Source organism: Lutra lutra, chromosome 15, assembly GCF_902655055.1.
Source record: "Lutra lutra chromosome 15, mLutLut1.2, whole genome shotgun sequence".
In the NCBI taxonomy this organism is placed as follows: domain Eukaryota; kingdom Metazoa; phylum Chordata; class Mammalia; order Carnivora; family Mustelidae; genus Lutra; species Lutra lutra.
The window spans coordinates 66,225,286-66,252,432 of record NC_062292.1 but is presented as its reverse complement, the minus strand read 5'-3'; the positions used below and the strand labels follow the sequence as shown (position 1 = coordinate 66,252,432).

At 43.9% G+C, this 27,147-nt stretch overlaps 3 protein-coding genes across 3 annotated transcripts; 1 reads left to right on the top strand and 2 right to left on the bottom strand.

Annotated features, from left to right (window-relative positions):
- Window positions 1-7,139: 7,139 nt before the first annotated feature.
- On the top strand, window positions 7,140-13,561 carry LOC125085608 (olfactory receptor 6K6). Its single transcript, XM_047704070.1, is given in 2 exon segments — window positions 7,140-8,125; window positions 13,521-13,561. Coding segments are annotated over 2 exon segments (966 nt in total). The 5' UTR covers window positions 7,140-7,200.
- A 3,698-nt stretch (window positions 13,562-17,259) lies between these two features.
- LOC125086390 (olfactory receptor 6N1) lies at window positions 17,260-18,198 on the bottom strand. The gene has a single exon (XM_047705681.1). The coding sequence runs from the start codon at window positions 18,196-18,198 to the stop codon at window positions 17,260-17,262; it is 939 nt and encodes a 312-aa protein (XP_047561637.1).
- A 7,315-nt stretch (window positions 18,199-25,513) lies between these two features.
- LOC125086365 (olfactory receptor 6N2) lies at window positions 25,514-26,467 on the bottom strand. The gene has a single exon (XM_047705637.1). The coding sequence runs from the start codon at window positions 26,465-26,467 to the stop codon at window positions 25,514-25,516; it is 954 nt and encodes a 317-aa protein (XP_047561593.1).
- Window positions 26,468-27,147: the final 680 nt, after the last annotated feature.

Sequence of the window (27,147 nt, the reverse complement as noted above, 5' to 3'; positions counted from 1 at the left end):
CTCCGTGAGTCAGGCTAGACCTCAGATGGAAAGAGACACCTGGTTTTCTCTTCTGTTCAAGGGGTGAGAAAATTGGTCCTGTATCGAGTATCTGCTGAGACAGAGGAAGGATAAGGAACGAGAGGAGTCGAGCTAACACAATGCGATTATTTAAAGGCAGAAGGTTTCCTCCACTTTGCAATGAAACAGCAATTCAGGGACATACAACTCTGAGGCGCATCACCGAAGACTCTGTCAGCAGCTCCCAGCACGGCTCCACAGAACTTCTCAGAGGGGTCCAGGGGTCACAGCCATTAGCGGTAGTGGCAGGAATGAGGGGCCCCCATCCTCGATGTGTCACATGTTTTGGTGGTCCCCGTGGCGGGTTTCCCCAAAGAGCTAGAAAGGAAAGGGTTTGAGGACAGGCTTTCTTGCCCCAGAAAGGATGTATGAGCCTTGGAGAGGCCTGGGGTACACCAAGCACCCCATGTAATGCGTGGGGGGTGCAATCGAGGATTTATTCCTGCCTCTCTCCCTCCCTCCTTTCCCACCTTCCTCCCTCCCTTCCTTCTTGCCTCTCCCTCCCTCTTCCTTCCTTCCTTTCTTTCTTTCTTTCTTTCTTTCTTTCTTTCTTTCTTTCTTTCTTTCTTTTCTTCCTTTCCTTCCTTCCTTCCTTCCTTCTCTCCCTTTTTAAAATAAATCTTGGTCCTAAAATTAACTTCCAGGTGAACAATCACAAGATGGTTTTTATCCTTTTACAAGAAGAGATACAAAACAGGCATGGAATGTTAAATATTGAATGGTCTGGTAGCAGTGGATATAAAAAGGAAACAATTTAAAAATGGATTTGTGTTAAAAACAACAACAACAACAACAAAACAAAACAAAATCCTGATAGGAAACAGGTACACATAGTGACACAGACTCCACTGACTCAATGACTAGTTTTTAAGAAGGTGGTGCTTTATTTTCCTTTATTTTTAAAGATTTTATTTATTTATTTGACAGAGAGAGACAGAGAGGGAGAGAAGAAACACAAGCAGGGGGAGTGGGAGAGGGAGAAGCAGGCTTGCCGCGGAGCAGGGACCCCCATGTGGGGCCCGATCCCAAGACCAGGGGATCATGACCTGAGCTGAAGGCAGATGCTTAACAGCTGAGCACCCAAGCGTCCCTATTTTACTTTATTTTATTTTTATACAATGCAGTGTTAATTAAGTACTTGTGGCGCATGCTCTTTGCAATAGAAACCACCTTATTAAGGTGTCCCTCCATTAATTATAACAAAATCATTCATTCATTCACCAAATACTTGCATGTAAAAAGCTGGTATTTTAAAACAGACCCTTGAAAAGCATTTGAGAAATGGATACATGATTAAATAAATAATTGGGTGAAAGAGTGAATTAACTAATTTTAAGAATCAGATAGTGAGCCGGTGGGCTGGTCTGCAATCTCTCTCATGCTTCCCTGCTCCACTCTGGTCTCCCTGAGAGAAGCTTCCCAGCGAAGACACATGGTTCCCCACGCGCCCTAAAGCTCTGACGTCATGGCTCCCCACGCGCCCTGAAGCTCTGACGTCATGGCTCCCCACGCGCCCTGAAGCTCTGGCCTGGCGTCATCTCGGCCGGGGATGTTGCTTTTCCAGTCATCCTATGTCTCTATGCGTGTTCAATTCTTCCTCTCTGCCCTCTGCTCGTTCTGCTTACAAATATGCTCGAATGTATGCACCTTAAGATAGATCCCCGTCCTGTATTCACGCTGCTTTCGGGGCCACCACAATGCCTCTATTCTCCCCTTCCTTATTTTCTTTGGAGAATGGTTTACACTTCTAGGCCTATTTCCGCCTGTTTGTTTTTTTTTTTTTTTTTCCTTTTTTTACCTTTCATTGACATGGACCCATAACCCCAGTGAAGAAATAAAATATGATCAAAAACTTGGAAGGCCACTTACTGCTCCTCCTCAGTCCAGTCCTTTTCCCCCATACGGCACATCACCACCGACCTGCGTGTCGTGTTCATTATTTTGTTAAGTACGTAGGTCGGCTGCCAAGAACAGCATAGTGTCTGGTTTTGCCTATTTAACTCTATGTAAATTGAATTATAATTTAAGTAAGATTGTACCACTTGCTCATTCACTCAACATATTCTTGAGAATCATTTATGTCAATGCATCTACCTACAGCTTTGAAACAAAATCGCTTTCATCTCGTATTAATGTGACACAAATTAATCATTCATTAGGCACGGACATTTTGTATTATGGAGCTTTCCCATCTTCAGCCCTAGGAGAGATTGCCAAGTTGTTTTTCAAGGTCTGTATCCTGTCAACAAAGCATGGATGTCTAATGTTGCACGTCTTTTCTAACATTATAAGTGGTCACATTTGTTGCTATTTGGTTGTACGTGTAAGTAATACATTATTGTTTCGATTTGCATCTCCCTGATAATCAGTGCACAGGTGTGTTTGGTGCATATATTATGTGTATGTGTGTATAGATTTTTTTCACCTGATTTTTAAAATCATTTTCTTTTTAATTTGCAGGAGCTCTTTATATATTCTGAGTAATATTTATTTTCAGTTATATAATTTACAAATACAGACTCCTAGTGTGTGGTTTGTCTTTTTACTTCATGTACCATTTGGTAAATGGAAATACTAATATACCTGAATTCAATGGTCTTTTCCTTTATTGTTTAAGATTTCTTACCTATTTGAAGTGATTAAAAAATACCCTCCAAAATTTTATTTTAAAGTGTTACTATTTTAAGAATAAAGTGTTTGGGAAAAAATAGGGGGAGCCTGGCTGACTCGGTTGGTAGAGCATGGCACACTTGGTCTCAGGCTTGTGAGTTTGAGCCCCATCCTGGGTGTAGAGATAACTTAAAAATAAAATCTTTAAAAAAATAAAGTATTGAAGTTGACTTTCATGCTATCTGTGGAATTGTGGGAATGTAATGAGGTCAGGACAAATTTTATTTTAGGTTTCTCATATGCTTAAATAGAGGTTCTGAGACCATCAGAGAGGGACAATCAGCCCTTTCTCCACAGACCCAATGTGCCTGCTCTGCCCATCGTCCCCCCACGTTCTGCTGTTCCAGTTGGGCCATCGTCAAAGCTCCACCCTGGGCCTGTCTGCTTCCTGACTTCCATTAGCTTGTTCCACTGCTCTGTCATAAGCTCTGATGGACAGTAGGACAAGCCTTACCATTTTACTCTGCTCCTTCAAAATATGTCTTGTCCCTCACCTTGACACACTCCACTCCCCAAAAGTAATTTTGATAGAAGTTGCATTGAAGTAATAGATTTGTGTAGATTTGGCATCTTTCTGTAACTGAAACATTCTATTCATAAGACATCATATCAGCCCATTCACTGAGGTGTTGGATGTCTCCCAACCAGTTAATAAAGTACTGCATTTATGTGTAAGCGTCCTTTATAGTGGCTTGTTTTGTTGACATTCAAAATGACTGACTATCATCATCATCATCATCATCGTTTTTAGAGCAGCAGAAGGAATGGAAGGCAAGTGGAAGTTGAGTGGACGGTTGAGAACAAGGCAGTGCTCCCCGAATGTTCCTTTCCTGAGTGTTTCGGGAGCCACGTGGTCCCGACGGGTCTGTTCTGACACCCATGGCTTCCCAGCCCCAGGGCCCACCTCTATGCTCCCTGTGACAGCCAAGGTTATTTGGTCCACAGGGAGGTCTTTGGGGCTTGACCCTGGGGAATATTTAATCACTATGTGACACTTTTCCCTTAATTTATCCCTCAGAGAGGAGAGCGCAATTCACATCTTTCCTTGAGATCCTGCGTCACCTAAGAGGAAGTCCCAGGAAAGGACTTTTCCACTCAAGAAATTCCCCAAAGAGCCTTCTAAGACATCAATATCCTTGTCGGCAAACTGGCAGAGGGGCTGGTCCCTGCAGAGACTCTGAGGAATGCCGTGGTCTCAGGCAAGGTCAGTATGCGAGACTGTGGAGAGGAAGTCTTCCTACGGCTCACCGGCCTCTCCTCCTGCGTCTGCTGCCCTCTACTTTCCTTGTATCCTTAACTCCTCCAGACCCAGTCCTCGTTTTCTGGGTAAAGGTTCCTCAATGCATGGGCTAAAACTTCATAATTTTAGAACTTGATTACATGACTGAAAAATTTAAGAATAATGAGACGTGAACTCTAGAAGAGCCATTAGAAGAAACATAGTGCAGCCAACTGGTGAAGGTCTTCCCAACACTAAAATTTTGTTGAAGCCCGAAGAGTTAAGAATTCCTGGGGAGTCACAGAGAAATTTACTGCTTCCCCTCCCCAGGAGTAAAATCTTTTTTTTTTTTTTTAAGATTTTATTTATTTATTTGACAGAGAGAGAGGCAGCTAAATAGAGAACACAAGCAGGGGAAGTGGGAGGAGAAGCAGGTTTCCCACTGAGCAGGAAGCCCAATGCGGGGTTCAATCCCCGGACCCTGGGATCACGACCTGATCCGAAGACAGACACTTAACGACTGAGCCCCCAGGCATCCCAGAGTAAAATCTAATTTGAGTCTCTTTTTACTGTACTATACAACGAGTATTTGTAGCATGAGCTCTTTGGGCACAGCTAATTATCTGTCATTCTAGGAATCTTAAAAGTGTTCTTTACATGTTTCAGGGGCAAGAATGTTTTATCCACCTTCACGTAGCCCTGGAACCTAGAGCAGTGACTGGCACAGGGAGAGGGCCAATCAATCAGTACGTGAGTGTTAACTGAACAAAGATGTGGCCATAAGCAGGGCTCAGTCCTCCCAGGGAGAAGGGCCTCGCCTTGGGCAACAAAGTAGACACTCTGTTGCCTTTTTTGAGCCAACTTGTGCTGAACCTGCCTGCCTGTTCTTATAACCCATAGCATCCTGCTTTGTCCAGCCACGCCCTCCATAAGGACCACTCAGCACGATCATTCTCTGTGCTTCAGGTGGAGAAAGGACGGAGACGTGGCTTCTTGAGCAGGGGGGCACTCCCACCTCTCTCCTGTCCCCACGCAGGCTCTGCCCTTCTGCCCGGCACTGATGCTTCCTCCTTTCCAAAGCCTTCCTGCAGGATCAAGGCTTAAGGCAAGAGGCATTTTATAGGAATTCATTTTTCTAATCTGCAGTACATTTATTTTAGCCTGCTTGGGACCTGAAAAACCCAACCAAACAGAAAATACCTCCACTCTGATTTCACACTCAGGACAGACTGAGGATAAAGTGGTGTTCGGAGTAGGAAGCAGACAGGATGATCGGTGACTCCCGACCTAAACATCCCACCGTGATACAAAACACAATGGTGGAACTTAAATAAACAAACAAACAAAAAAAATAATAATAATAGTGGAATTTTAAAGCCTATAGACCAGGCTTCCAGTTTTGTTTTAGACCCTAGAAATGTGGATTTGAGCAAGCTATTTCTCCCTTCTGGTTCTCAATTTTTCCACTTATAAAACAGTAATAATCTCTCTGTCGCAGGTAGAAACAATTGAGATGAAATACATAAAGTCTGGTGGCATGACCATCACCAGGCAACTCTTCACTAAAACTATTTATTCCTTGTGATTCCTCCATGGAGCTTTCTGTCCACCTGAGGAAGTGGACACCACTGATATACAAATACTTAGAGTGTAGGAAACATGTGTTCCACATCATGAAAGCGGAGAATCCCCAGCACGCATGTGGGTCAGAGGAGAGAGGGCTCACGTCCAGCCGTGCAGATCACTGAGGGTTGCAGGATGACAGGAGGGTCTGCTGGACACTGGCAACTAGGATTCCGAGAGGAAGACAGCAAGAAAACAAAAGGAAGGAAGGACATAAGCAAAAATAGAAGCACAGGAAATTCATCCTATTTGGCTGAGCTGATGGGTATGTAGAACAATATTCATCTCTAAAATTTGATCGGAACCAGATCAGAAAAGATAATGAGTTTTGGGCTAAGATCCATGGTACTTATCCTTGAGTCATTTTGAAAAGAATAGGGACATGAAAAGCCATAGTTAGGCACATTCATCTGCAGAATGACTTGTTGGAGGTAAGGAAGCCAGTATAAAAGATGTTAAAATAGTCAAGGTGGGGGGTAATGCACATCACTGTCACGAAGTTTAATTAGCCTCGCAAAAAGTCTAGTCGCCTTCCCTCTAACAAGTAGGTGCTGGTCTGATTTCTGTTGCAGCTGGATTTTGTGACAATTCCTTCCCTAGACAGCCATAGTGAGGTGAGGAGGGATTTTTTTATTTGATGGCTCTTAGATGCAGCCTAGGAGAGGTGGGATGTGCAAAGTGGCGTGATACGCTTGTCCAACATTCAGTGACCTGGAGGGACAAGGTGGTTGTCGAGAGACTCCTGGGCTGAGCAACTGTCAGTGTCAACCACTGAGAGAGAAGGGGAAAAAGCAAAGGAGTGTGAGGGGGAGTATTTCCTGACATCTGGGCACTTAGCACCTGAGGAGAAACAGGTGTGTCCATGAAACGAACAGAAACAAGGCAGAGATGAAGACGGCCATCCAGCCAGCCCCAGATTAGGGATCAGGGCCAGAAAGGATGGGAGAGCCACTTGAGCAACCAGTGAGCCCAGGGCTCCTGACCGCACCTTTGTTTGTTTGTTTGTTTGTTTTTTTAATCACTCTCTGAAGAACAGGAGTGAAAAACAGAAAGTGAGGTACACATTTTTGGGGCACCTGGGTGTCTCAGTTGGTTCAGCGTCTGCCTTCGGTTCAGGCCATGATCTCAGGGTGCTGGGATCGAGCCCCGCTTCGGGCTTCTTGCTTAGTGGGGACCCTGCTTCTCCCTCTCCTTCTGCTCCGCTCCTGCTTGTGCTCTCTTGCCCACATGCTCTCTCTCCCTCTCGCATAAGTAAATAAAATCTTAAAAAAGGGTGGAGGAAAGTACACATTTTAAAGCTAAACACAGAGGGCAGAGAGTGAGGGGAAGAACCAAGAACTTAAAGAAGTGACTGAGCCTCCAGAAAATATTTCCAGAGAATTAATCTCTGTGTCACTTTGTGTTTCCTTGGCATCGGTCGGAGATGCTTATAAAAGATGCATTGAGGAGTCCAAAAGCAAACATTGCAGGTGTTTCTGGCATGGAGATATGGCTTCGAGATATTCCTAACTGGCCTGTCTGGGGCCCCAGAGTCAGCTTAAGAAACTGATCACAGGAAGGAGTGGAGTGGCCTTCAGTGGGCGGTCCCCACTCCCACTGCAGGAGTTTGTCTCCTTTCTCCCTCGCAGATGACACAGCTGGTGACCGCTGAGAATCAGACTATGGTGACCGAGTTCTTTTTCTCTGTATTCCCACCTCTGCATCAAGGCGGCCTCTTGTTCTTCATCCCCCTGCTTCTCGTCTACGCATTTATCATAACCGGGAACCTGATGATAATCATCGCCGTCCAGCTGGACGCAACCTTGCACATGCCCATGTACTTCTTCATCAGCATCCTGTCTTTCCTGGAGATCTGGTACACCACGACCACCATCCCCAAGATGCTCTCCAGCCTCGTCAGTGAGCAGAAGACCATCTCTCTGGCGGGCTGTCTCCTGCAGATGTACTTCTTCCACTCGCTGGGCATCACGGAGGGCTGCGTCCTGACCGCAATGGCCATTGACAGGTACGTCGCTATCTGCAGCCCTCTCCGTTACCCGGCCATCATGACCCCCAAGCTTTGCGTCCAGCTAACCGCCGGGTCCTGCCTCTGTGGCTTCCTCCTCGTGCTCCCTGAGATCGCGTGGATCACCACCCTGCCTTTCTGTGGCTCCAACCAGATCCAGCAGATCTTCTGTGACTTTGCCCCTGTGCTGAGCTTGGCCTGCACAGACACATCACGGGTGGTCATTGTGGATGCCATCCATGCAGTAGAGATCCTGGCCTCCTTCCTGGCCATCGCCCTGTCCTACGTGCGGATCATCGTGGTGATTCTGGGGATGCCCTCGGCCGAGGGCCGCCGCAAGGCCTTCTCCACCTGTGCCGCCCACCTGGCTGTGTTCCTGCTGTTTTTTGGCAGTGTGTCTGTCATGTACCTGCGATTCTCAGCCTCCTACTCCGTGTTCTGGGACACGGCGATTGCGGTCACGTTTGTTATCCTCGCTCCCTTCCTCAACCCCATTATCTACAGCCTGAGAAACAAGGACATGAAAGACGCTATCGGCAGGCTTCTCTGCCGCGGGAGGAGGGCCGGCGGGGTCCCGAGGTAGATCCGGAGGCTGGACGCGGAGAAACGTCCCCAAGCTCAGCATTTCATTTCTTGACTTGTTTCATGAGTGTGGTCCATTTCTATCGTAGGAATAGAGCACTGCTCGCCCTATTATTGCACACAAGAAGAAAAACTGTCGTGTCCAGGTGGTAAGTGGCAATGCCCTGGCCCGTTTGTGTTGATGCCTCACTGTGTTTGTGTCGCCAAAGCAGCACGCATGGACCCCGCTGCCACTCGGCACAGCTTCCTCCTCGCCCCCCAGCTGGGCTCCTGCCCTTGTCCTCTGCAGCCCCATATGCCACATGCAGGTGAGGCCAGACAGCAGGACAGAAGGGACATGATAAACATTGTAGTTCTGACAGTTGCTACTGTCACGTTGTCCCCAGTCCTCTCTCCCTTCCTGAATGCTGCTCAGTACCCTGTGTGAATAAAAAATTTCCTGACAGTAGGGGCATCTGGGTGGCTCAGTGGCTTAAAGCCTCTGCCAGAGTCCTGGGATCGAGCCCCACATCGGGCTGTCTGCTCCGCAGGGAGCCTGCCTCCCCCTCTCTCTGTGTCTGCCTCTCTGCCTACTTGTGATTTCTGTCTGTCAAATAAATAAATAAATAAAATCTTTAAAAAAAAATTTCCTGACACTAAAGAGAAACTATGTCCATCTTTAGCTTATTTAACCCATAAACTCACGTCAGCCTCTGTGCCCTGATCACACACACCAGGCATGATAGAATTTGAAGCCCAGTAAAGTGACATACAAATGAGGAGTGGAAACAGTCCCTCAGCTTCTTCAGCAACCCGCCGTCTGAAATACCTTCACTTGGATGAATCCTCTTTAAATTTAAATATCCTGAAGTGATTAGGTCAGAAACCACCATTATTGACATGTTAGAACTGACGCCCAGAGAAGTTTACTGACGTCCCTGAGGTCACACAGGAGCTTAGCGACGCAGCTGTTCCTGACCTCAGGGCTTTACTTCACCCTCTGTCCCCAGTAAATACATACTTTTGTTTGATGTATTTGGCGTTCAAGAAATGAAATCGGACCCTGGGCGCCTGGGTCGCTCAGTCAGTTAAGTGTCCAACTCTTTTTTTTCCTCAGCTCATGATCTCAGGGTCACCGGATCGAGCCCCACGTCAGGCTCTGTGCTCAGGGAGTCTGCTGGGATTCTTCCCCTCTGCCCTCCCCCCCACTCATGCTCTCTCTTTTTCTCTCTCAAATAAATAAGTCATTTTATAAAGAAAAAAAAAAGAAATGAAATTATACCAACATTTTCCCCCAAAAGTTTCATGAAACCCACCAGTTTCCGACGAGCTGTAAGAGTCATTGACTCCATCCTCCACGAGCTTCTGGCCCTCACTGGGGGACTGTGGCATCCCAGAAACACTCTCGTTCAGACCAGAGTTTATACCTTGATTTGCCACTACGTTGTGCTGTTTCTGTATCTGTAAAACCTTCGGCTGGATCAGATCAGCGGCTCCCCCAAACCAACTGGTCACCCGAACGTAAGGGTTAGAAAATCTGAAAGGGAAGCCGAGACATGAACCTGCATTTCTGAAAAGCTGACCGCACCTTCCGAGGACGGCTCAGCGCTGAGAGCAGCTGCATTAGACGGTCGCTAAGATCGTCACCAGCCCTGGGGCCCTTTGATGTTTATAAGGGTTGACATTTTTTAATAACATCTGGGCTTGGGGCGAGTACCTTACCTGTCCCGTCTCATTTATACTCACAGCACTCCTGCGGAAGCAATATTAGCCCCAATTGTTCCAAATGAGAAATGCGAAGCACAGAATTTCAATAACTGGTCCCAGGGCACGGGGTTCATGATTAGGAATCCAGGGCAGAAACGCAATCCCGTCTGCTCCCAGAGCTGGGACCTGCTCACCGAGACCTGTGCCTGCTTCACGCAGCTGTCATCCTAAGACCAGTCGCAAAACCCAGGAGAAGCTCCAGAGGAAATGTGGTCATCACTAATTATTACACAGGAAGTGCTGAAAGGGTTTGCTCCTCCAGATTTCAAGATTGAGTCATTAAAAAACGTTTAAGTAGCAATTCTATGTCAGGTCCTGTGTTAGGGGCCAAGGATTCACTTAGCGACTGTCACACTGGTGGTGTGGCCTTTGGGGACCTGGGAGTCTAGCGAGTCATTAGCTGCTCTTAATAAGAATGTCATTGTCTGTTGAATTTGCTGGTTTTCTCAGTCCTGTGCCCTCATTGTTCACAGCCATTACGTGACTTTATTTCCTTTGAATCTTCCCAGATGTGCTATTTGTGTGACACACCTCTTAGAATGCACACCTTTTTGTGCATTTTCCCTCAACTCTGCACATTGATTCTTTTCACGAGGACATCCTAACCTTTAGGATTAAAGCTCGCGGTGATTATTTTTGCCCCTGCTGTCCCTACTACCCAACATTACTTCAAATTATTTGAAGCTTCAAGAAAGACTCCTCACACTGATATCACTCCCACTGGTGTCAGGACCAACATGGGGCCTTGTTTGGACATGACCTGATTTCTGTCTTTCTGCTTCTCTCTGGTTTCCTGCTAGCTGCCCCCTTCCCACCTCCTATGGGGTTAAGGGCACACAGACAGCAGGAAGAAGGTTCCCTCATCCTTAACACCACAGCCCTCGGCACAGGGTTCTGTCGACGGACTGCCAACCAGCCAAGCTTTGTTCTTGACATGTGGACCAACTAGTCTTACAGGTGGATCAATGCCTGTAAGAGCAGAGGCAACAGAGAGAAGGGCCTTGGTGACAATGACAGGCAGTTCCCGTATCTGCCCAAGGGAGCAGAAGGAGAAGCAGCACAGGAGGGAGAGTCTGTTGTCTGTATGGAGACCGGATCCAAAAGGGCCAGGCTAAGCTGATAATTCCATGCCTAAAATATTTTTAAAATATTAATTATTATTTAATGCTTTTGTTACTTTTATTATTATTTTATTATTGTTCTGAAAATTACTTCCAGGGTCCTCGTGTGGTACAACTCCAGGGGATACCACTCAATCTTTTTGCTTTCTGGGATCCCAATAGCAAATGCTGAATCACCTAGGTTTCACAGGGCCAAAAATGATCATTGTTGTATGATTTTTGGCACAAAACAGAAGAGTGCCTTACACATGTAGATAACAGTCAGTCCTGTTTAAGACGTAAGGTGTTTCCCTGTGTTGGACATTTACTATCTTTCATAAGACACAGTTCTTTTGATTTTGGAAGTGGGAAATGATCAGACTTAAAACTAAATCCCTTAGCAAAAGAGTGGGATATTCATAGAGCATGGGATGAAACACTGCTGCCCTGAGATGGGGATAGGAGAGTCTCATCCCCTCCAACACGGTTGAAACCCCAGGGAACAAAGCACCAAGCCTGCTTCAGGCACATGGGCTGGCCATGCAAACCCCTGGTTTGGGTCAGTTTAACAGGTGATATCCCTCAGCTGCATGCATGCTTTCTCTATGAAAAAAAATAAATGTTTTATTCTTTGTTTTGCTGCACTAGATCTCCTTCCATGTGTCTTACTTCATTGAACTAAACAACTCCCATGTTTGGCAAAGTATAATAGTCATGAAGATAACAGTTATTTTGATGCATTTTTCTCCTTTAAAAAATATCTTTCCAACCCGTCCCCTTCATCCAACTAAAATCATTATGTTCAGAGAAAGTAGTCACTAAAATATCTGTATTTCTCTTTTTTAATATCTTATTTATTTATTTGACAGACAGAGATCACAAGTAGGCAGAGAGGCAGGCAGAGAGGGGGGAAGCAGGCTCCCCACTGAGCAAAGAGCCTGATGCGGGGCTCGATCCCAGGACCCCGGGATCATGACCCGGGCCGAAGGCAGAGGCTTAACCCACTGAGCCACCCAGGTGTCCCTAAGATATCTATATTTCAAAATAGAATTTCTTTACAAGTTATGGCAACTCTATAAATGCTTCATACGTATGTGTATTTCCTCTAAATGTTTGATATGTGGGACCTATTTATTTATATATACACGTACACATGGAATTTTATAACAATATATTATATATATAACTTGTATATTATATTTGTGTATATAACTTATATGTTACATATAACTAAACCTTAATTATATAGCTTTAGTTTAATTTTTCCATATCCTTACATATTATTTCCTGGTATAATTATTTTCACTTCTTTCAGAGAGAGGTCAAAAAGCTTTAGTTTCCTCCCATATTTTTATCATTTTTTTTATATGCTTCGAAGCTATGTTGTTAGATGTAACCCAGATAACAATGTTATGTTTTGGGTGGAATTTTCCTTATCGTATCTTAAGAGTTCCTCTCAATATCGCTGCTAATATGTCTTTGTCATAAATTCTATTTTGTTATTAATATTGCTGCACCAAACATTTTCTCTATCTTTCCTTCCACACTTTGTCTCTGTTTGTACATTTAGATCGATTCTCTTATAAGCGGCAAACAGCTGGATTAAAAAGATCTACTATGAAGGGCGCTCTCTCTCTCTCTCTGCCTGCCTCTCTGCCTACTTGTGATCTCTCTCTCTCTCTGTAAAATAAATAAAATCTTTAAAAAAAAAGATCTAGTATGATAATCTTTCTATTATAGTAGGTGAGCTTAACCATTTACATGTTTGTGGTCTAAATAGGTTTGGAACTGTTTCTACTAAAATACTTGTGTTTCCTCTTTTCTTTATTCATTTCTCTCAAAATTTTTGTTTCCTTTCTTTTTCTAGTTGAAATGATAGAATTTCTTATATTTTTCAATACAAACTTTTTTCTCTGCTAGTTTGAAGATACAGATAATAATTCTCCTTTTAATTATTATCCTTTTTCCTTATTTATTTATTTTAAAGATAGATTTAATTATTGTTTTAGAAAGAGAAAGAGAACCTGCAAGTGGGGGGAGGGACAGAGAGAGAGAGAGAGAGAGAATCTCAAACAGACTCCACATTGAACATGGAACCTACCATGGGACTCCATCCCACAACCCTGAGATCATGACCAGAGCCTAAAAATCAAGAGTCAGACGCTTAATGGGCTGAGCCACTCAGTGCCTTTTTTTTTTAAATGTTTTATTATGCAACATTTACAAATATTCATGAAAGTATAGAATATATTAAGCCCATAGATCTCAACTAATAATACATAATATTCTGTCATTTTTACCTCATCTCCTTTTTAAAAACATATTTTTTTAAAGATTTTATTTATTTATTTGATGCAGAGACAGAGTGGGAGAGTGCGAGCAGGACAGCAGCAGCAGAGGGAGAGGGACAAGCAGGCTCCCTGCTGAGCTTGGAGTCTGACACGGGGGTCCATCCAAGGACCCTGGGATCATGACCTGAACCAAAGACAGACACTCAACCAACTGAGTCACCCAGGTACCCCCAAAATATCTTAAAATAAATCCCAAAGATATTGACATTTCCTCCTAAACACATTTTCTTCACTAACCACAATACACTGTCACATTCTAAAGATTCAATAATTTCTCAATAGCGCATGATACTTGGTCCGTGGCCGAGTGCCTCCATCCACCCCATAATTTATGTCCTTTCACATTTGGTTTATTTGGATCAAGATGCATGTGACTTTGTTTGTTGTGTCTTCTAAGTCTTTTTAAATTTAAAATAGCGTTTACTCACCCTCCACCCCCCACCCCTTCCCCACTTTGTGTCTCTCTCTTTCCTGTCTCCCTAAATCTAAAAATCATGTCTCAAGGCATCTGCCCTGTGGAGACATCCAGAGCAAAGTCCAGTCGACAAGCCAGTGGACAGTGTGGCCATGTCCCCACGAGACTGTGTTTGTGCACCTGTTAAGCCCTGAGTTCCCACCAGACTCCAGCCAGGGCACTGCAGTCAGTTTCAAAGCAAATATTTATCAAGTTAGCCAAACTTCAACCCTACTTTTTAAAACAGCTTTATTGAGATAGTTTTACAATCCATACAGTTCACAAGCCATCCAGTTTACAAGCCATACAGTTCACCCATTTAAAGTGTGCAATAGAATGGCTTTTAATATATTAACAGATGTCTGCAACCGCCCCCACAGTCAACTTCAGAACTTTTAAACACTCAAAAAGAAACTCTGTATCTTTTTTTTTTTTTTTAGGTTAGAGCATTCTTTTTAGATTTTATTTAAATTCAAATTGGTTAACATATAGTGCATTATTATATTCAGGGATAGAATTCACTGATTCATCAGAAACACTGTATCCGTTGGCCATCCCCACTCCCTACCCAGGTGTCCCCCCTGCCACTTCCTCCACTAATTCAGTTTTTGTTGTATAGATTTTTCTATTCCAGATATTGTGTATGAATGACATCATAGGGTACGTGGCTTTTTTTGTGGCTGCCTTCTTTCGTGCAGAACAATACTTGCAAGGTTCATCTATGCAGTGGTAGGTATGAAGACCCCATTGCTTGCTCTGCATGAATATACTCCAGTGTTTGGATAGGTACACGTTTAGTTCATTTGGTTCTCCATCAGCAGACCTCTGGATTTTCTCTATGTTTTAGCTACGATGAAAAATGCTACCACCAATACTCATGTACAAGTATTTGTATGGACACATACTTTCATTTCTCTTGGGTATACACCTAGGAGTACAATTGCCGGGTCATGTGACAACTCTACGTTTAATCTTTTGAGGAAATGCCAGGCTGTCTTCCAAAGTGGCTGCATTGTTTTGCATTAAACATAGGGTCCTGGTTTCCGGGCCACCACCACCACCACCGGCATATGTGAGTATTGGGCCCTGTGATGCTCGCCATCCCGTGGCGTGTGAAGTGCAGACTCACCGTGGGCTTGATTTTCATTTCCCAACAACTGATGATGCTGACCATCTCTACATGTGCTTATTGGCCACTTGCATATCTTCTTTGAATAAGTGTCTGCTCATATCCTTTGTTCATTTTTCAATTGTGTTATTTGCTTTTTTATTATTGAGCTGTAAGAGTGCTTAATATATGATAGCTGTAAATCCCTTACCAGATACAGGGTTAGCAAATAATCTGTCTTATTCTGTGAGTTGTCCTCTGCAAGTGTTCAGATTCCAGTGCCCTGGCTGCCACGGTATGCTTGTTTCCACCCATAACCTAGCTATCCATCTTTTTTCTCCTTTTTCCTGTGCTTTCCTGGCCCTTTTAAAGACAAGAGGGACCCAGCTGGGAGGCTAAAGCTTTTGTTTTCTTAATCAGAGTCCCTGGCTGACTTGTTCTGTAGTGTTGACAAGTTGTTCCACCTCCCTGGGTTTAAATCTCCAATTTTATGAAATAGATACAATCATTGCTTTCATAAAACAGCTGATTCTGAAGTATCCTTTAGTTTTTCAGCTTCAATGTAACTTCCTCCAGAAGAGAGAGGTTGAGTGTGTGTGTGTGCTGTGTTTTATAACTAATTACCACAATAACTAGTTGTAACTAAGTATAAATTAATTACAATGCTAATATCTGTATTCTCAATTCTTCCCAACCAGCTTAAGGGCAGGAACTGGACAAAGTTTATTGTGTTCATCCTTTTATGTAGGCCTTAATATGGTACCAGACACAGTTAGAGCTGAATAAACATGTGCTTACTGGACTGGATGGGTGGGTGGATGGGTATCTTTAAGGGGGTTGCAAAATAAACACTTGAGGATTTCCATAGAAAATTCTATAAAATTGCAGTTTTCTTACAACCAGTGTTTGATTCTCGACTCATAGTAGATATTCAGATACATAATAAACCCTAATACCAGCTAATAATGAAATCAACACATTTCTCATATGTAAGCTATAGGATTATTTTTCACATACTTTCATATGTTTAAGGAAATAATTAGCTTGAAACAGAATAAAGAAGTAGTCCAATGTAAAGAGTAATCTTATCCTGGCTTGACTCCTGCACTCTCACTGGGAATGGATGTCAAGGCCACGAAGACTGACATGCACAACTGGCCAGAACCCGAGGGCCACCAGCTGGCTCAGCTCTCGCACACACCCTCTGGCTCCTTTACTCCTTTCCTCTAGGGAACAGTATCTGGGAATTTTTTTTTGCATAATTACATTTTCCTGGATGTTGTTCTAAGGCTCAGTGTAATGATGAGAGGTTTGGGGCAGAATAAAATCTATATCTACATCTATATCTACATCTATATCTAGGCTAAATACCTGTCATAAGTACCTATATCTAGATGTAGATATAGATGTAGATATAGATATAGATATAGATATTTTTTGCTATCAGTTACATGCCAGACACTGTGCTGTATAGACCTTAACACTAATTCTTTTTTTTAAATATTTTATTTATTTATTTATTTGACAGACAGAGATCACAAGTAGGCAGAGAGGCAGGCAGAGAGAGAGGAGGAAGCAGGCTCCCCGCTGAGCAGAGAGCCCGATGTGGGGCTTGATCGCAAGACCCTAGGATCATGACCTGAGCCGAAGGGAGAGGCTTAACCCACTGAGCCACCCAGGTGCCCTGACCTTAGCACTAATTATTAAAACAACCTTCAAGGAAATATTTTTAACAGATGGTGAAATTAAGAGGGAGATTTTGAGTTACTTTCTAAAGATTATGTAATCAATAAGTAACTGAATGAACTAGGATCTAAACCCAGACGTATGTTGTTAGAATGCTTTCCTCTACTATGCTGGTGTTTTCCATTTTAATACATAAACAATTAGTATACATGAAATACCATTTAAGGGTAAGTGATACAAGGAAAACCAGTTGTTTTTGTTCTAAAATTTATTTCACAAATATTATTGTTTAGAATATGACTAAATGCATGTATATTAAATATACAACAAATTTACTGTGTGTGTGTGTGTGTGTGTGTGTGTGTGTATACATTCATAGTAGTTAAGGCGCAGAGCTGACAAAAATCCCATATGTGCCATACAAGCATCTGAGATTTGAAAATCACCGCGCTGTACCGTCTTTCTGTCTGGCCGCTAGCTGTGTGTGGCTCCAGCAGACAGAACGTTTGTGTTGGCACTGGGAGCCAGACCGTACTCGCCCCAGCTCTGCGTCCTGTGCAGAAAAGCTCTCAAGGCTCAACTTCTCATTGGTGGTGACTGAAGACCCCCAGCATCACCATATGTCAGCCTCCCACTTGGCCTGCCCTGCGCACCTTCATCCCAGTATCCCTGACCTCGTTAACTGCCTCCTGACGGCCTCCTTGATATCCTTGTTGCGAAAGCTGTAGATGAAGGGGTTGAGGAAGGGTGTGAGCACCGAGTAGACCACAGCCAGGGCACGGTCGTAGTCCAGGGAGTAGCTCTTCTTCAGCCGCACGTACATGAAGAGGATGCTGCCATAGAAGATGAGAACCACAGTCAGGTGGGAGGCACAGGTGGAGAAGGCCTTCCTCTTGCCCGCAGCTGAAGGGATGCTGAGCACCGTGTGGATGATCTGGATGTAGGAGCTGAGGATCAGCAGGAAGGTGGCCAGGATCTTGCAGGAGTTGATAATGAAGTCCACAAGGACGTTGATGGATGTGTCCGTACAAGCCAAGCTCAGCACAGGAGGGAAATCACAAAAGATGTGCTGAATGTGATTGGGGCCACAGAAAGGGAGATGGGACACTAAGGAAATTTCAACCACCGGCCCAGCCAGGCCTCCCAACCAACAGCCAACAGCAATCTTGGCACAGAGTTCTGGGGTCATAAGGGTGGGATAGTGGAGGGGCCGGCAGATGGCTAAGTACCTGTCATAAGCCATAGCTGTGAGGAGATAGCACTCAGCAGCCCCAAGAGAGTGAAAGAAATAGATTTGCAGGAGGCATCCAGAGAAAGAAATGGTCTTCTCCACACTGAGCAGGTTCGACAGCATCTTGGGAATGGTGGCCGCGGTGTAGCCGAGCTCCAGCAGGGAGAGAGCACTGAGAAAGTGGTACATGGGTGTGTGGAGACGGGAGTCCAGGCGCACCACCAGGAATATCAGCAGGTTTCCCAGGACGGTGGTGAGGTAGATTAGAAGCAACAAGACAAAGAGGTATGCCTGGACCCCCTGAAGATGGGGAAAGCCCAGGATGATGAACTCTGTCACCTGGCTCCAGTTGCCGGGGTCCATGGCTCTCAAGTCATGCCTCTATATGTGAGGCATGGGAGGATGAGGAAGAATGGCCAGACGTGAGCAAGAAGCCCCCACCCCCTGCAGAGTACAGTGCTCCCAGCGAAGGCTTTCAGAAGCCAGAGAATCGATCCCTGCCAGCAGCCTCCTTCAGCGTCCACTCTTGTCATCAGACTTTAAGCACTCTGGTCTCACAGCTCATTCTGTAGTCCCCATAATCCACTCTGTAACCCAATTATCTTGCTTAATGGAAACCATATAGGTTTTAGAAGCTTAAATATTCCTCATCAAGGGTTTATCTTGTTACTTATCTGCATTCCTTGTCTTAGGTATAAACCATCCTTTACATGGATAAAATATTGGTCGTGTAATAGACCAAGATTACATCACTTCAATTGCATATATTTATTTGTAATTTCAACTGATTTTCTTCTTCAACTTCTGGATACCAAAGAATCTGCCCTTCCATCCTGGGCCCCTTCCCTCGTCCTAACGGAGACCCAGCTCTAGCAGCACCCTCTAGGAGCGTGGAGGTCAGAGTTTCAGTCTTCTGGACACTGACATGAATCTCAGTCAATGCAAAAGGGGGTAGAGAAAATCTGTGAGTCACAGAAAACAAGGAGGCAAATCTATCTCTTTGCATTTCTATTCCAAACTGTGGCCACTCCCTCTACTCTCCGCCTCGACCGACCTCAGGCACACTTCAGATTTATTGCTTCACAGATGGTAAATATTTACATTGTACAGTGAGGTCAATGTAATAAAAATTTATTGAATTTTTTTTGTATGGGAAGCATTATTCTTAGAACAGGAGCTAAACAAATAAGTAATAGAGGGGACCTGAAGTCAGGAAATGAATATTCTAATAGAGAAAATAGAGAAACAACTAATTGTGAACCAACTGTGTGTGTGTTGGGACATTCCCTCATCACAGAAACATGCTCCTATTTTCACTTACTCAACAATTAAACAACAAACCCCAAAAATTCCTTCTCCTGACTCACTTATCCCATAGCCACCGGTCTGTTTCTTCCCCTGTTCCCTCAACAATGTTCCCCCAAGGATCTAGCTTTCTCTTAAAGCATTGCAGTCAGACCCTCGCCCCTGCCCCTCCTCACTCACACCAGTTACGTAAGAGCCACGAGTTCCCAGTCCTTGGGTTGCCTGGACTGTCAGTCAGCCTTGACCAGGGACTTGGTCCTGCCCCTTGATACGCTCTTCTCGTTGGTTCTCTGGGTGCCATCCTCCAGTTTTCCTACCAGAGTGGTCTCTCCTCAGTCGCCCTTGCCAGTTCTTTCTCTCTGCCCTACCTTTCTAATTCGCAGAGCTCAATATTGATTCTTCCTTCTTTTTTGTTTCGTGAACTCATTGCTTTGTCAATGCCATCCAATGTCCTGGCCGAAAGCACCAAATAGGTTGAAGACTTTCCAAATCAAATCTCAGCCAACACTGTGTCCCAAATTCCAGACTCAACACCCTGGTCCCACCTCCCTTGGAACAACTAACAGCTGTCTCAAACCTCACTCCTGCAGGCGCCTCCCATGGAGGCCTCCCCTCTCCAACCTGGGTAGTCACAGTCTTGTGGCTCATGCGCCCAAATCCTCACCGTGCTCCTTGTTTCTGTCTTTCTCTCAAATCCAGGATCGATTTTCACTGGGCTCCAGCCAGGACATCTCTCACCTCCGTCACTATAATTGACTCCTACCAGATCCTTCGTGTTTATCTGTCTGTCGCCTGATCTTGGGTTTCACTGGATCGTTAAAAATCTTTTAAGTGTAACAGAGAGTCCCATCAATTCATAAAAATAAAAGATTGTTTCAAACCACCACCAAAAAAAAAAAAGAAAAAAAAAGAAAGGAAGGAAGGAAGGAAAGGAAAAGAAAAAGAAAAAGAAAAAGAAAAAGAAAAAGGAAAAGAAAGAAAAAAGAAAGGGAAGGGAAGCTCCTTGCTCCATAAGACAATTCTCTCTGTCTTTGAAGAACCTTAGTGATAAACTGAATCCCCTCACTGACCTGACATCTGAGTTTCACCCACTGTCCCCAGCGCTGCTCTGTGGAAAATCCCTGTTGTTCTGGTCCGGATTCATGCTTTAAACACTGTCTTCACCATCATCACAGAAATTTCAGTGTGCCAAATTGGTCCCTGTGTTTAGTCTTGACCCTTCTGTTGACGGCCTACCCTCCTCCGCACATAAACATCTCATAACTGGGGGGCTCAAGTTCCCCACTTTCTTTCCCTGTCCACAGCGAACACCAACATTTCCCACATCTGAATTCCCAGCCGTCCTTCCTCAATTTGCTTCCAACTACAACCTATCATGAGCTGCAATATTTTCCTTTCATATGTCCTGTCATTCCAAAGCAACTTTCTGTGAGGTTTGTGAAATTAAAATCTCTTTATGGCCCACCTCCCAGAGTGCATGGCACATGTCTGATGCCTCAGAGTTGTGGCAAAAAAATGAAAAAAACTGAGGATAACCAGGATGAGTAGTTCAGACCCTTAGCTCACCAGCTGCTCAACTCCTCCCATGGGTCTCCTGATATTGGAATCAGGGCTCTTATAAAACCTAACACATGTATAAATTAGCATCCATCTTACTTGGGTCCTTTGCAACAATACTAAGTCCCTTTACTGCAAAACACTTTGAGAGCAAATCTTTTTCATTTATTTTCTAGTTCTCACCACTGCATTATTCATACCACCTAATTATTTAGGAATAGAACCAAAGACCTGGGTTAAGAGGGGATGCAATTTTAGATCATCTCGATCTATGTCTTCATTGTGCAAAAGAGGAAACTAGGACCCAAATGGGGCAAATGGTTTGCTCAGGATCACACAGGTTAAAACATGGCCAATTTGCTGATTCTGCACCCAGACTGTATGATTGCATCAGGAAAGCAGACTATCTTTGCATTTTATTTTAAAAATTTTTTGTGTGTTCTGAATGATATGCCTGTGGACCCTGGTTATTCTATACATCTCCCTATCTCTGAACGCCCCATTTCTTCCCAGTGCTCCACCCAGGGAAAAACAGGAGAGTAAAATGTCTGAGTGACAATGTCCTTACCCAGAGCTCAACGGTGGGGAGGGCTCAGCGGGCCTTACACTGGGGACTCCAATCACCGCTCAGAGTCTGGACCTGGAAGAGCTCCCTGCTCACTTCTCCCCCTCATTTACAGTCACAGGGGCACCCCTGGGGCAGGAAGGGAGTGCAACACTTTGACGGAGCCCCTGGGGGTCAGTCACACCATGAGAGCCTCCTCTCCTGTGGCCTGTGTCCTTGTTAGGTCCTCATAGAGGCAGAAGCCCCTGGGCCTTTGGAGCAGCCCTCCTGGGGTTGCCAAAGTGCTCTCTCAGGGAGGGGACCGAGACACAGGAAGTTCATCAGCCAGTGGTCCTTCGTACCTGTAAGTTTGCCTCAGTAATAGTAGCTACCTGCCCAGGTTGAGATAGAACATCTCTCAGGGCAATGACTTTTTTCAGCACAATACAGTTATTGGGGTGGGAACCTGAGTTTCAAATGGGTTCCTTTGTTGTGAGACCTGCAAGAAAGCATACACCTTCAAATGATAATAGGATCTTTCTAAAATGTGACTGGCCTCTTGGACCCCGAGTGAGGACAGGAACAGGTCGGTGCACAACACTGTTAATACAGATTCCTGATCCTACCTGTTGCACCTTCCTACAATGGTTTTATCTTCTTTCACACACAGGACCCTCCCCTTTACTCTCCTGTTCTCTTGGCTTGAAGAGAGCCCTGCCTCAGGACTTTGGATTTAAGTCTGGGTTGTTCTCCCAGCCATTTATGTGACACTGGATGCCCAATGGACTGTTATGTTTCTTGGATCTCCTACGGACAGGCTACTCCTTGCGTCATAGGACTCCTCACACTCACTGAGATGACCAGGATCAAAGGACAGACAGTAGAGGGAAGGATACAAAATATAGGACCCCAGTACTGCTGATGAGAATGTAAAATGGTGCAGTCATTTTGGAAACCAGTTTAACAGTTTCTCAAGAGTTTAAACCTACCATCACCAGATGACCCGGCAATTCCACTCCTACGTATGTCTACCCAAGAGAATGGAAGAAGAACTCGTAGATGGAAGCACTGATCGTAATAGTCAAAAAGCGGAAGTGACCGAATTGTCCATCAAATGATGGATGGATAAATAGAATGGAGTATTATTTAGTACTAAATGTGAACATTTAACATAAGTATTGATGTGGTTGGATTAAAATCTATGCTACAGTATGGATGAACTTTGAACTCATGCTAAATGACAGATGCTCGTTGAAAAAAAAATATTGTATGATTCCATGTATATGCAATGGCTAAAATAGGCAGATGTCTAGGAGTAAGGGATTGGGGAAGGATAGGGTGGTACAAATGTTCTAAAAGTAGATTGTGGTGAGAATTGCACAACTCTGTAAATATACCAAAAGTCATTGAATTGCACAGTTTAGGAGGTGAACTGCATGGCATGTGAGTTATATCACAATAAAGAAAATAAATGCTTTTTAAAGAGGTAAAATAAAGATATTTTCAGGAAAAGAGTGAAAGAAATTATTGTCAGTAGACACGCATTACGAGAAATATTAAAGAAAACTCTTCAGACAGAAGGAAATCAGACTAGATAGAAATTTCAACCCACACAAAGAATGAAGAGCACGAGAAATGGCAGAAGGTAAATAAATAGCATCGAATTGTGGCATATTCTACAATAGCCCTGAGAGAGAAAGAACTACAAGAAGACAACATGGTAGAGGGGAGTCTCATGAACTCAATCTTGAGGGATAGCAGCAGAAACAAAAGTGTAAACTATACGAATCAACTTAAACAAAATACCAAAACACGTCAAATCCCCAGACAGTGTCAGCTGCCAGGTAGCTGATCACGAGGGGCGGGAGAGGAGTTGTGTTGGCTGCCAGGGAGCATGGGGGAGGTTTTGGAGATGTCTCCACTGTCCTATTCTGAACATTCCTTACATGAAGGTTTAATCTGTGAAAGTTCACTGAGCTGCACATCACTGAGTTCTCTATGGATATTTCAATACATTTTAAGACTGGGAGTCACCCTCTATCTTGTACATTTTCATTTCTCTTTCAAATTATAGGCTCTGTGTAATAAAAGGTTGTGGTTCCGAACACGGCAGCTGCCCGAAGAGCATAATTCGAGTGAAGGAGAATAAGACAAATCCGGTGGGGGGTGTAAAACAAACTAGGGGACAAACCAAGAGACAGGCGAGTGCACCCTTCTGTAGTCTCTGAATGCTTTGCTCTCTGTTTTCCACAGAGATTCCTGTTCTGCCGCATTTCAGGTGAGGACAAAGGAGACGGATGGGCGAGGAGGAATGTGCTGCCTTTCTCAGAGTAGGGAATAGGAAGGGATCGTGAGAATACCTTCTGCTCTCCATATGTCTGAGGACCATATGGAGAAGAAAGAGTTGTAATGTACAATAATATATAGAGAAAAATGGATGCAGAAACAGAAAGGAGAGAAATCAAAATAGGTGAAGAAAGAGTGGGGCCATCTCATCCATAAAGGAGGACCATGGTTTCTCCCCTCTTTGTTCTGCAGAAGTTGTCGGTTTCTTTATGTTTATATGTTTGCATATTGTGTGTATGTATGAATACATATATATGTATACACACATATACATATGTCCATACAAATATGGAACTCTCATAACTTCATAACCATATGCTGTACACAAGAAAAATAGTTTCAGCATCCAATTAATCTGCATGGCTAAGAAAAGTCTTATGTTTGAAGGAATTGCTTGAATACTTAGAAAATTTAATAAATCTATTTTAAGATAAAAATCTTAATCTTAATTTTCAAGATAAGAATATTAATCTTAAAAGAGTCTGGGAAATGTGTGACTCAGGAAAAAAAAAACAAACCTCTCATTTTGTGACAAAAAGCTAGACTTAGAATTCAAGACATCTTTTGATATAAGAGAAAATAAAGGGTTAAATGGGGTCTTAGAACCACATAATGTTAACAGTGAACATCACCTAAAGAAAGCTTACCTGCCCACAACAGTTTGTGAATAAGAAATAGAGATCCAGAGAGGATAACCGAGAGTGGTACGCAGTAATTAATGATTAATTGTCAGTATTATCCAAAGGGATTTAAAGGCAGAGGTCAGCAAGCTGAGGCTGGTTGTGCAGGAGACAGTGGGTGAGTTCACCTGGAGTGGATCAAAGGACTGTAAAAAAGAGTGGGTTCCAGTAGTGATTAGAGTGGGGACCAGAATGTGTTAGTGAGAGGAGTGGGTCAGATTCATTCTATTTTTCACTCTTGACATTTTTACTGATACTCAGCAAGTTTAGACACTTGTTAGATTCTGGACATACAGCAAGTAACAAAACTGACATGATTTCAAACCAAATGCAGTTTATAGATTGTAGGAAAGAACAACAAATGATATATTCTTTTGATGTCTCTATCTGCATATATGCATACAAATTGTGATACATATTTATAAGGAAACAAAGATAACTTCAAAGAGAAAAAATGGGTTCCATACATTAGATAACATGCATTAGGTGACCATCTACATTTTCCTCTCCAAGATAATGTCACTGGAATGTGACATTGGAATATCACTCACACGATGAGAAGGGAAACAAATGAAACACTGGGGGGAAACAGTGCGACATTTCTTGGAGCCAAGAATAACTCAAGCATCTAATAAGATAGGACCAAAAAGATAAAAAGATGGATTCGAGGAATAAGGAGAAAATGAAGAGATAATGATGCAATCGAAGCTAAGAGACAAACCTTTTCAAGAAGGAAGAACTGGTCACATGTATCAAGAGTTCAAGAAAGAGGAAAGACGAAAAGGGTCTCATGGATTCAGCATAAGGGTCATTAATGATCTTGGCAAAGTATTTTTGGGAAAGATCTGAGCCAATTCCAGATGGCAACGGGTTGTAAAGTGGGTAGGAAGTGAAGAAGGGGAGGTAGATTGTGTCATTAATCACGTGGAGAAGTTTAACTGGAAATGGGAGTAGAGAGAAATAGACCTCTAGCTGGCTGAGAATGTAGGCCAAGGAAATACGTGTGCTTGTTAAGAAGGGAAATTGTAAAGTATTCTTAAATGTTCAAAGCACTGATCAAGTAAAAAATGGAAAATGGTAAAGATGTAGGAAATTAAAGAAAAATATAAATTATGTTTTTGAGAAGGCAAAAGGGGATGAGGTCCATAGCATGTGTGATAATGGGAAGATTATTCAAGGTCAAGACGAAGCCCCATAGAACTTGAATGAGCCAACATTGAAGTGGAGGAAAGACCTTGGTAGAGGGTCAGTGGTGAGTGGGACTGGCTCTCCCCCCTTTCCGGAAGATGGTCCTCCCGATGGCCTTAATGAGTTCCTTGTTACGAAGGCTGTAGATGATTGGGTTGACCAGTGGTGTCAGTACAGAGTAGACCACAGCAAGTGTCCGGTCAAGGGTCAGAGAATAGCTCTTCCTTAGGCGCACATACATGAAGATGATGCAGCCAAAGAAGATGAGAACCACGGTGAGGTGTGAGGCACACGTGGAGAAGGCCTTCTTTCTCCCTGCGGCTGTTTTTATTTTCAGGACAGCACCAATGATTCTTCCGTAGGAAACCATAATGAAGAGGAAGGTGATAAGGATGATGAAGGCATTGATGGCAAAGTCCACAAGGACATTAGTGGCTGTGTCCTTGCAGGCCAGGCTCAGCAGAGGTGGAAAGTCACAGAAGATGTGTTGAATTTCATTATAGCCACAGAAGGGGAGCTGGGACACCAGGATGACTTCAGAAATGGGACACAGGAAGCCACAAGTCCAACAAGCAACAGCCATCTTGCCACAGAGTGCCGGGGTCATGATTGCGGGATAGTGGAGGGGCCGGCAGATGGCCAGGTATCGGTCATAGGCCATGGCTGTTAGAAGGTAGCATTCAGAGGCCCCTAGGGAGTGGAAGAAGTAGGTCTGAAGGAGGCATCCTGCAAAGGAAATGGTCTTCTTCTCACTTAGCAGATTGGCCAGCATCTTGGGGATGGTGGTGGCTGTATACCAAAGCTCCAGGAAGGAAAGTATACTGATGAAGTGGTACATGGGGGTGTGTAGGGCTGCGTCCAGTCGTATGACTAAGAAGATGAGCGTGTTACCACAGATAGTGAACAGGTATGCCAACAGCAGCAGGACAAAAAGCCAGCCCTTGATGTGGGCCACTTTGGGGAAACCGAGGAGCACGAACTCAGCCAAGCTCGAGTGGTTGTGCGGTTCCATGGAAGGCTGAGGTGGGGGAGGGAGGAAGGGAGACAAATGTGGGGAGAGGTGACTGCCAAACCCAACTCAAAACTTCATTTGTCTTTATTTATTTATTATTATTTTTTTTAATTTAAAGGCAGCATTTCATTACTCCAACTGCCACTACTGGGGATACTGCTCTAAAGATAACAACAGCTAATGCTTATGATGCATCAAGCATTATTACAAGTGGTTTGTATTTTACTTCATTTTCACACAAGTGATGAATACCCTTGTTATACCCATTTTACAGATGGGAAAGTTCAAGAACAGATAGAAGGGTGAGATGACAAAATTCTTCTATTTATTATAGACACCATGTGACAAAAACAGGATTTGAGCCCCTGCCCTCCATGCTGTCTACACTGTGTGCCCTTCCCTAAACATTCTATCTACTTCCCCAGGTCTTAGTGTTTCCTTCAGTCAAATTCAAAAGGTGAGTTTTGTAAATGAGATGAAGGCAGGGGCAAGTCTGTCATTCCCGTTCACTAACACAAACACTTCTCGAATACACGGGTGTCTGGCATAAAGAATCCGACTTCAGCAAGGTGCAGTCCCTGCCCCCAGACAGCTGACGGCCTCGAAGGGAAAGCAGCACACCAGTCGGTCCTCCTGGTATCACCTGAGAAGTGCAGAGCCACAGAGCGCTGAGGAAGGGG

Bases quoted from the DNA above. Each gene is read 5' to 3' on its own strand.
- LOC125086390 (XM_047705681.1), bottom strand. From the start codon at position 18,198: ATGGACCCCGGCAACTGGAGCCAGGTGACAGAGTTCATCATCCTGGGC.
- LOC125086365 (XM_047705637.1), bottom strand. From the start codon at position 26,467: ATGGAACCGCACAACCACTCGAGCTTGGCTGAGTTCGTGCTCCTCGGT.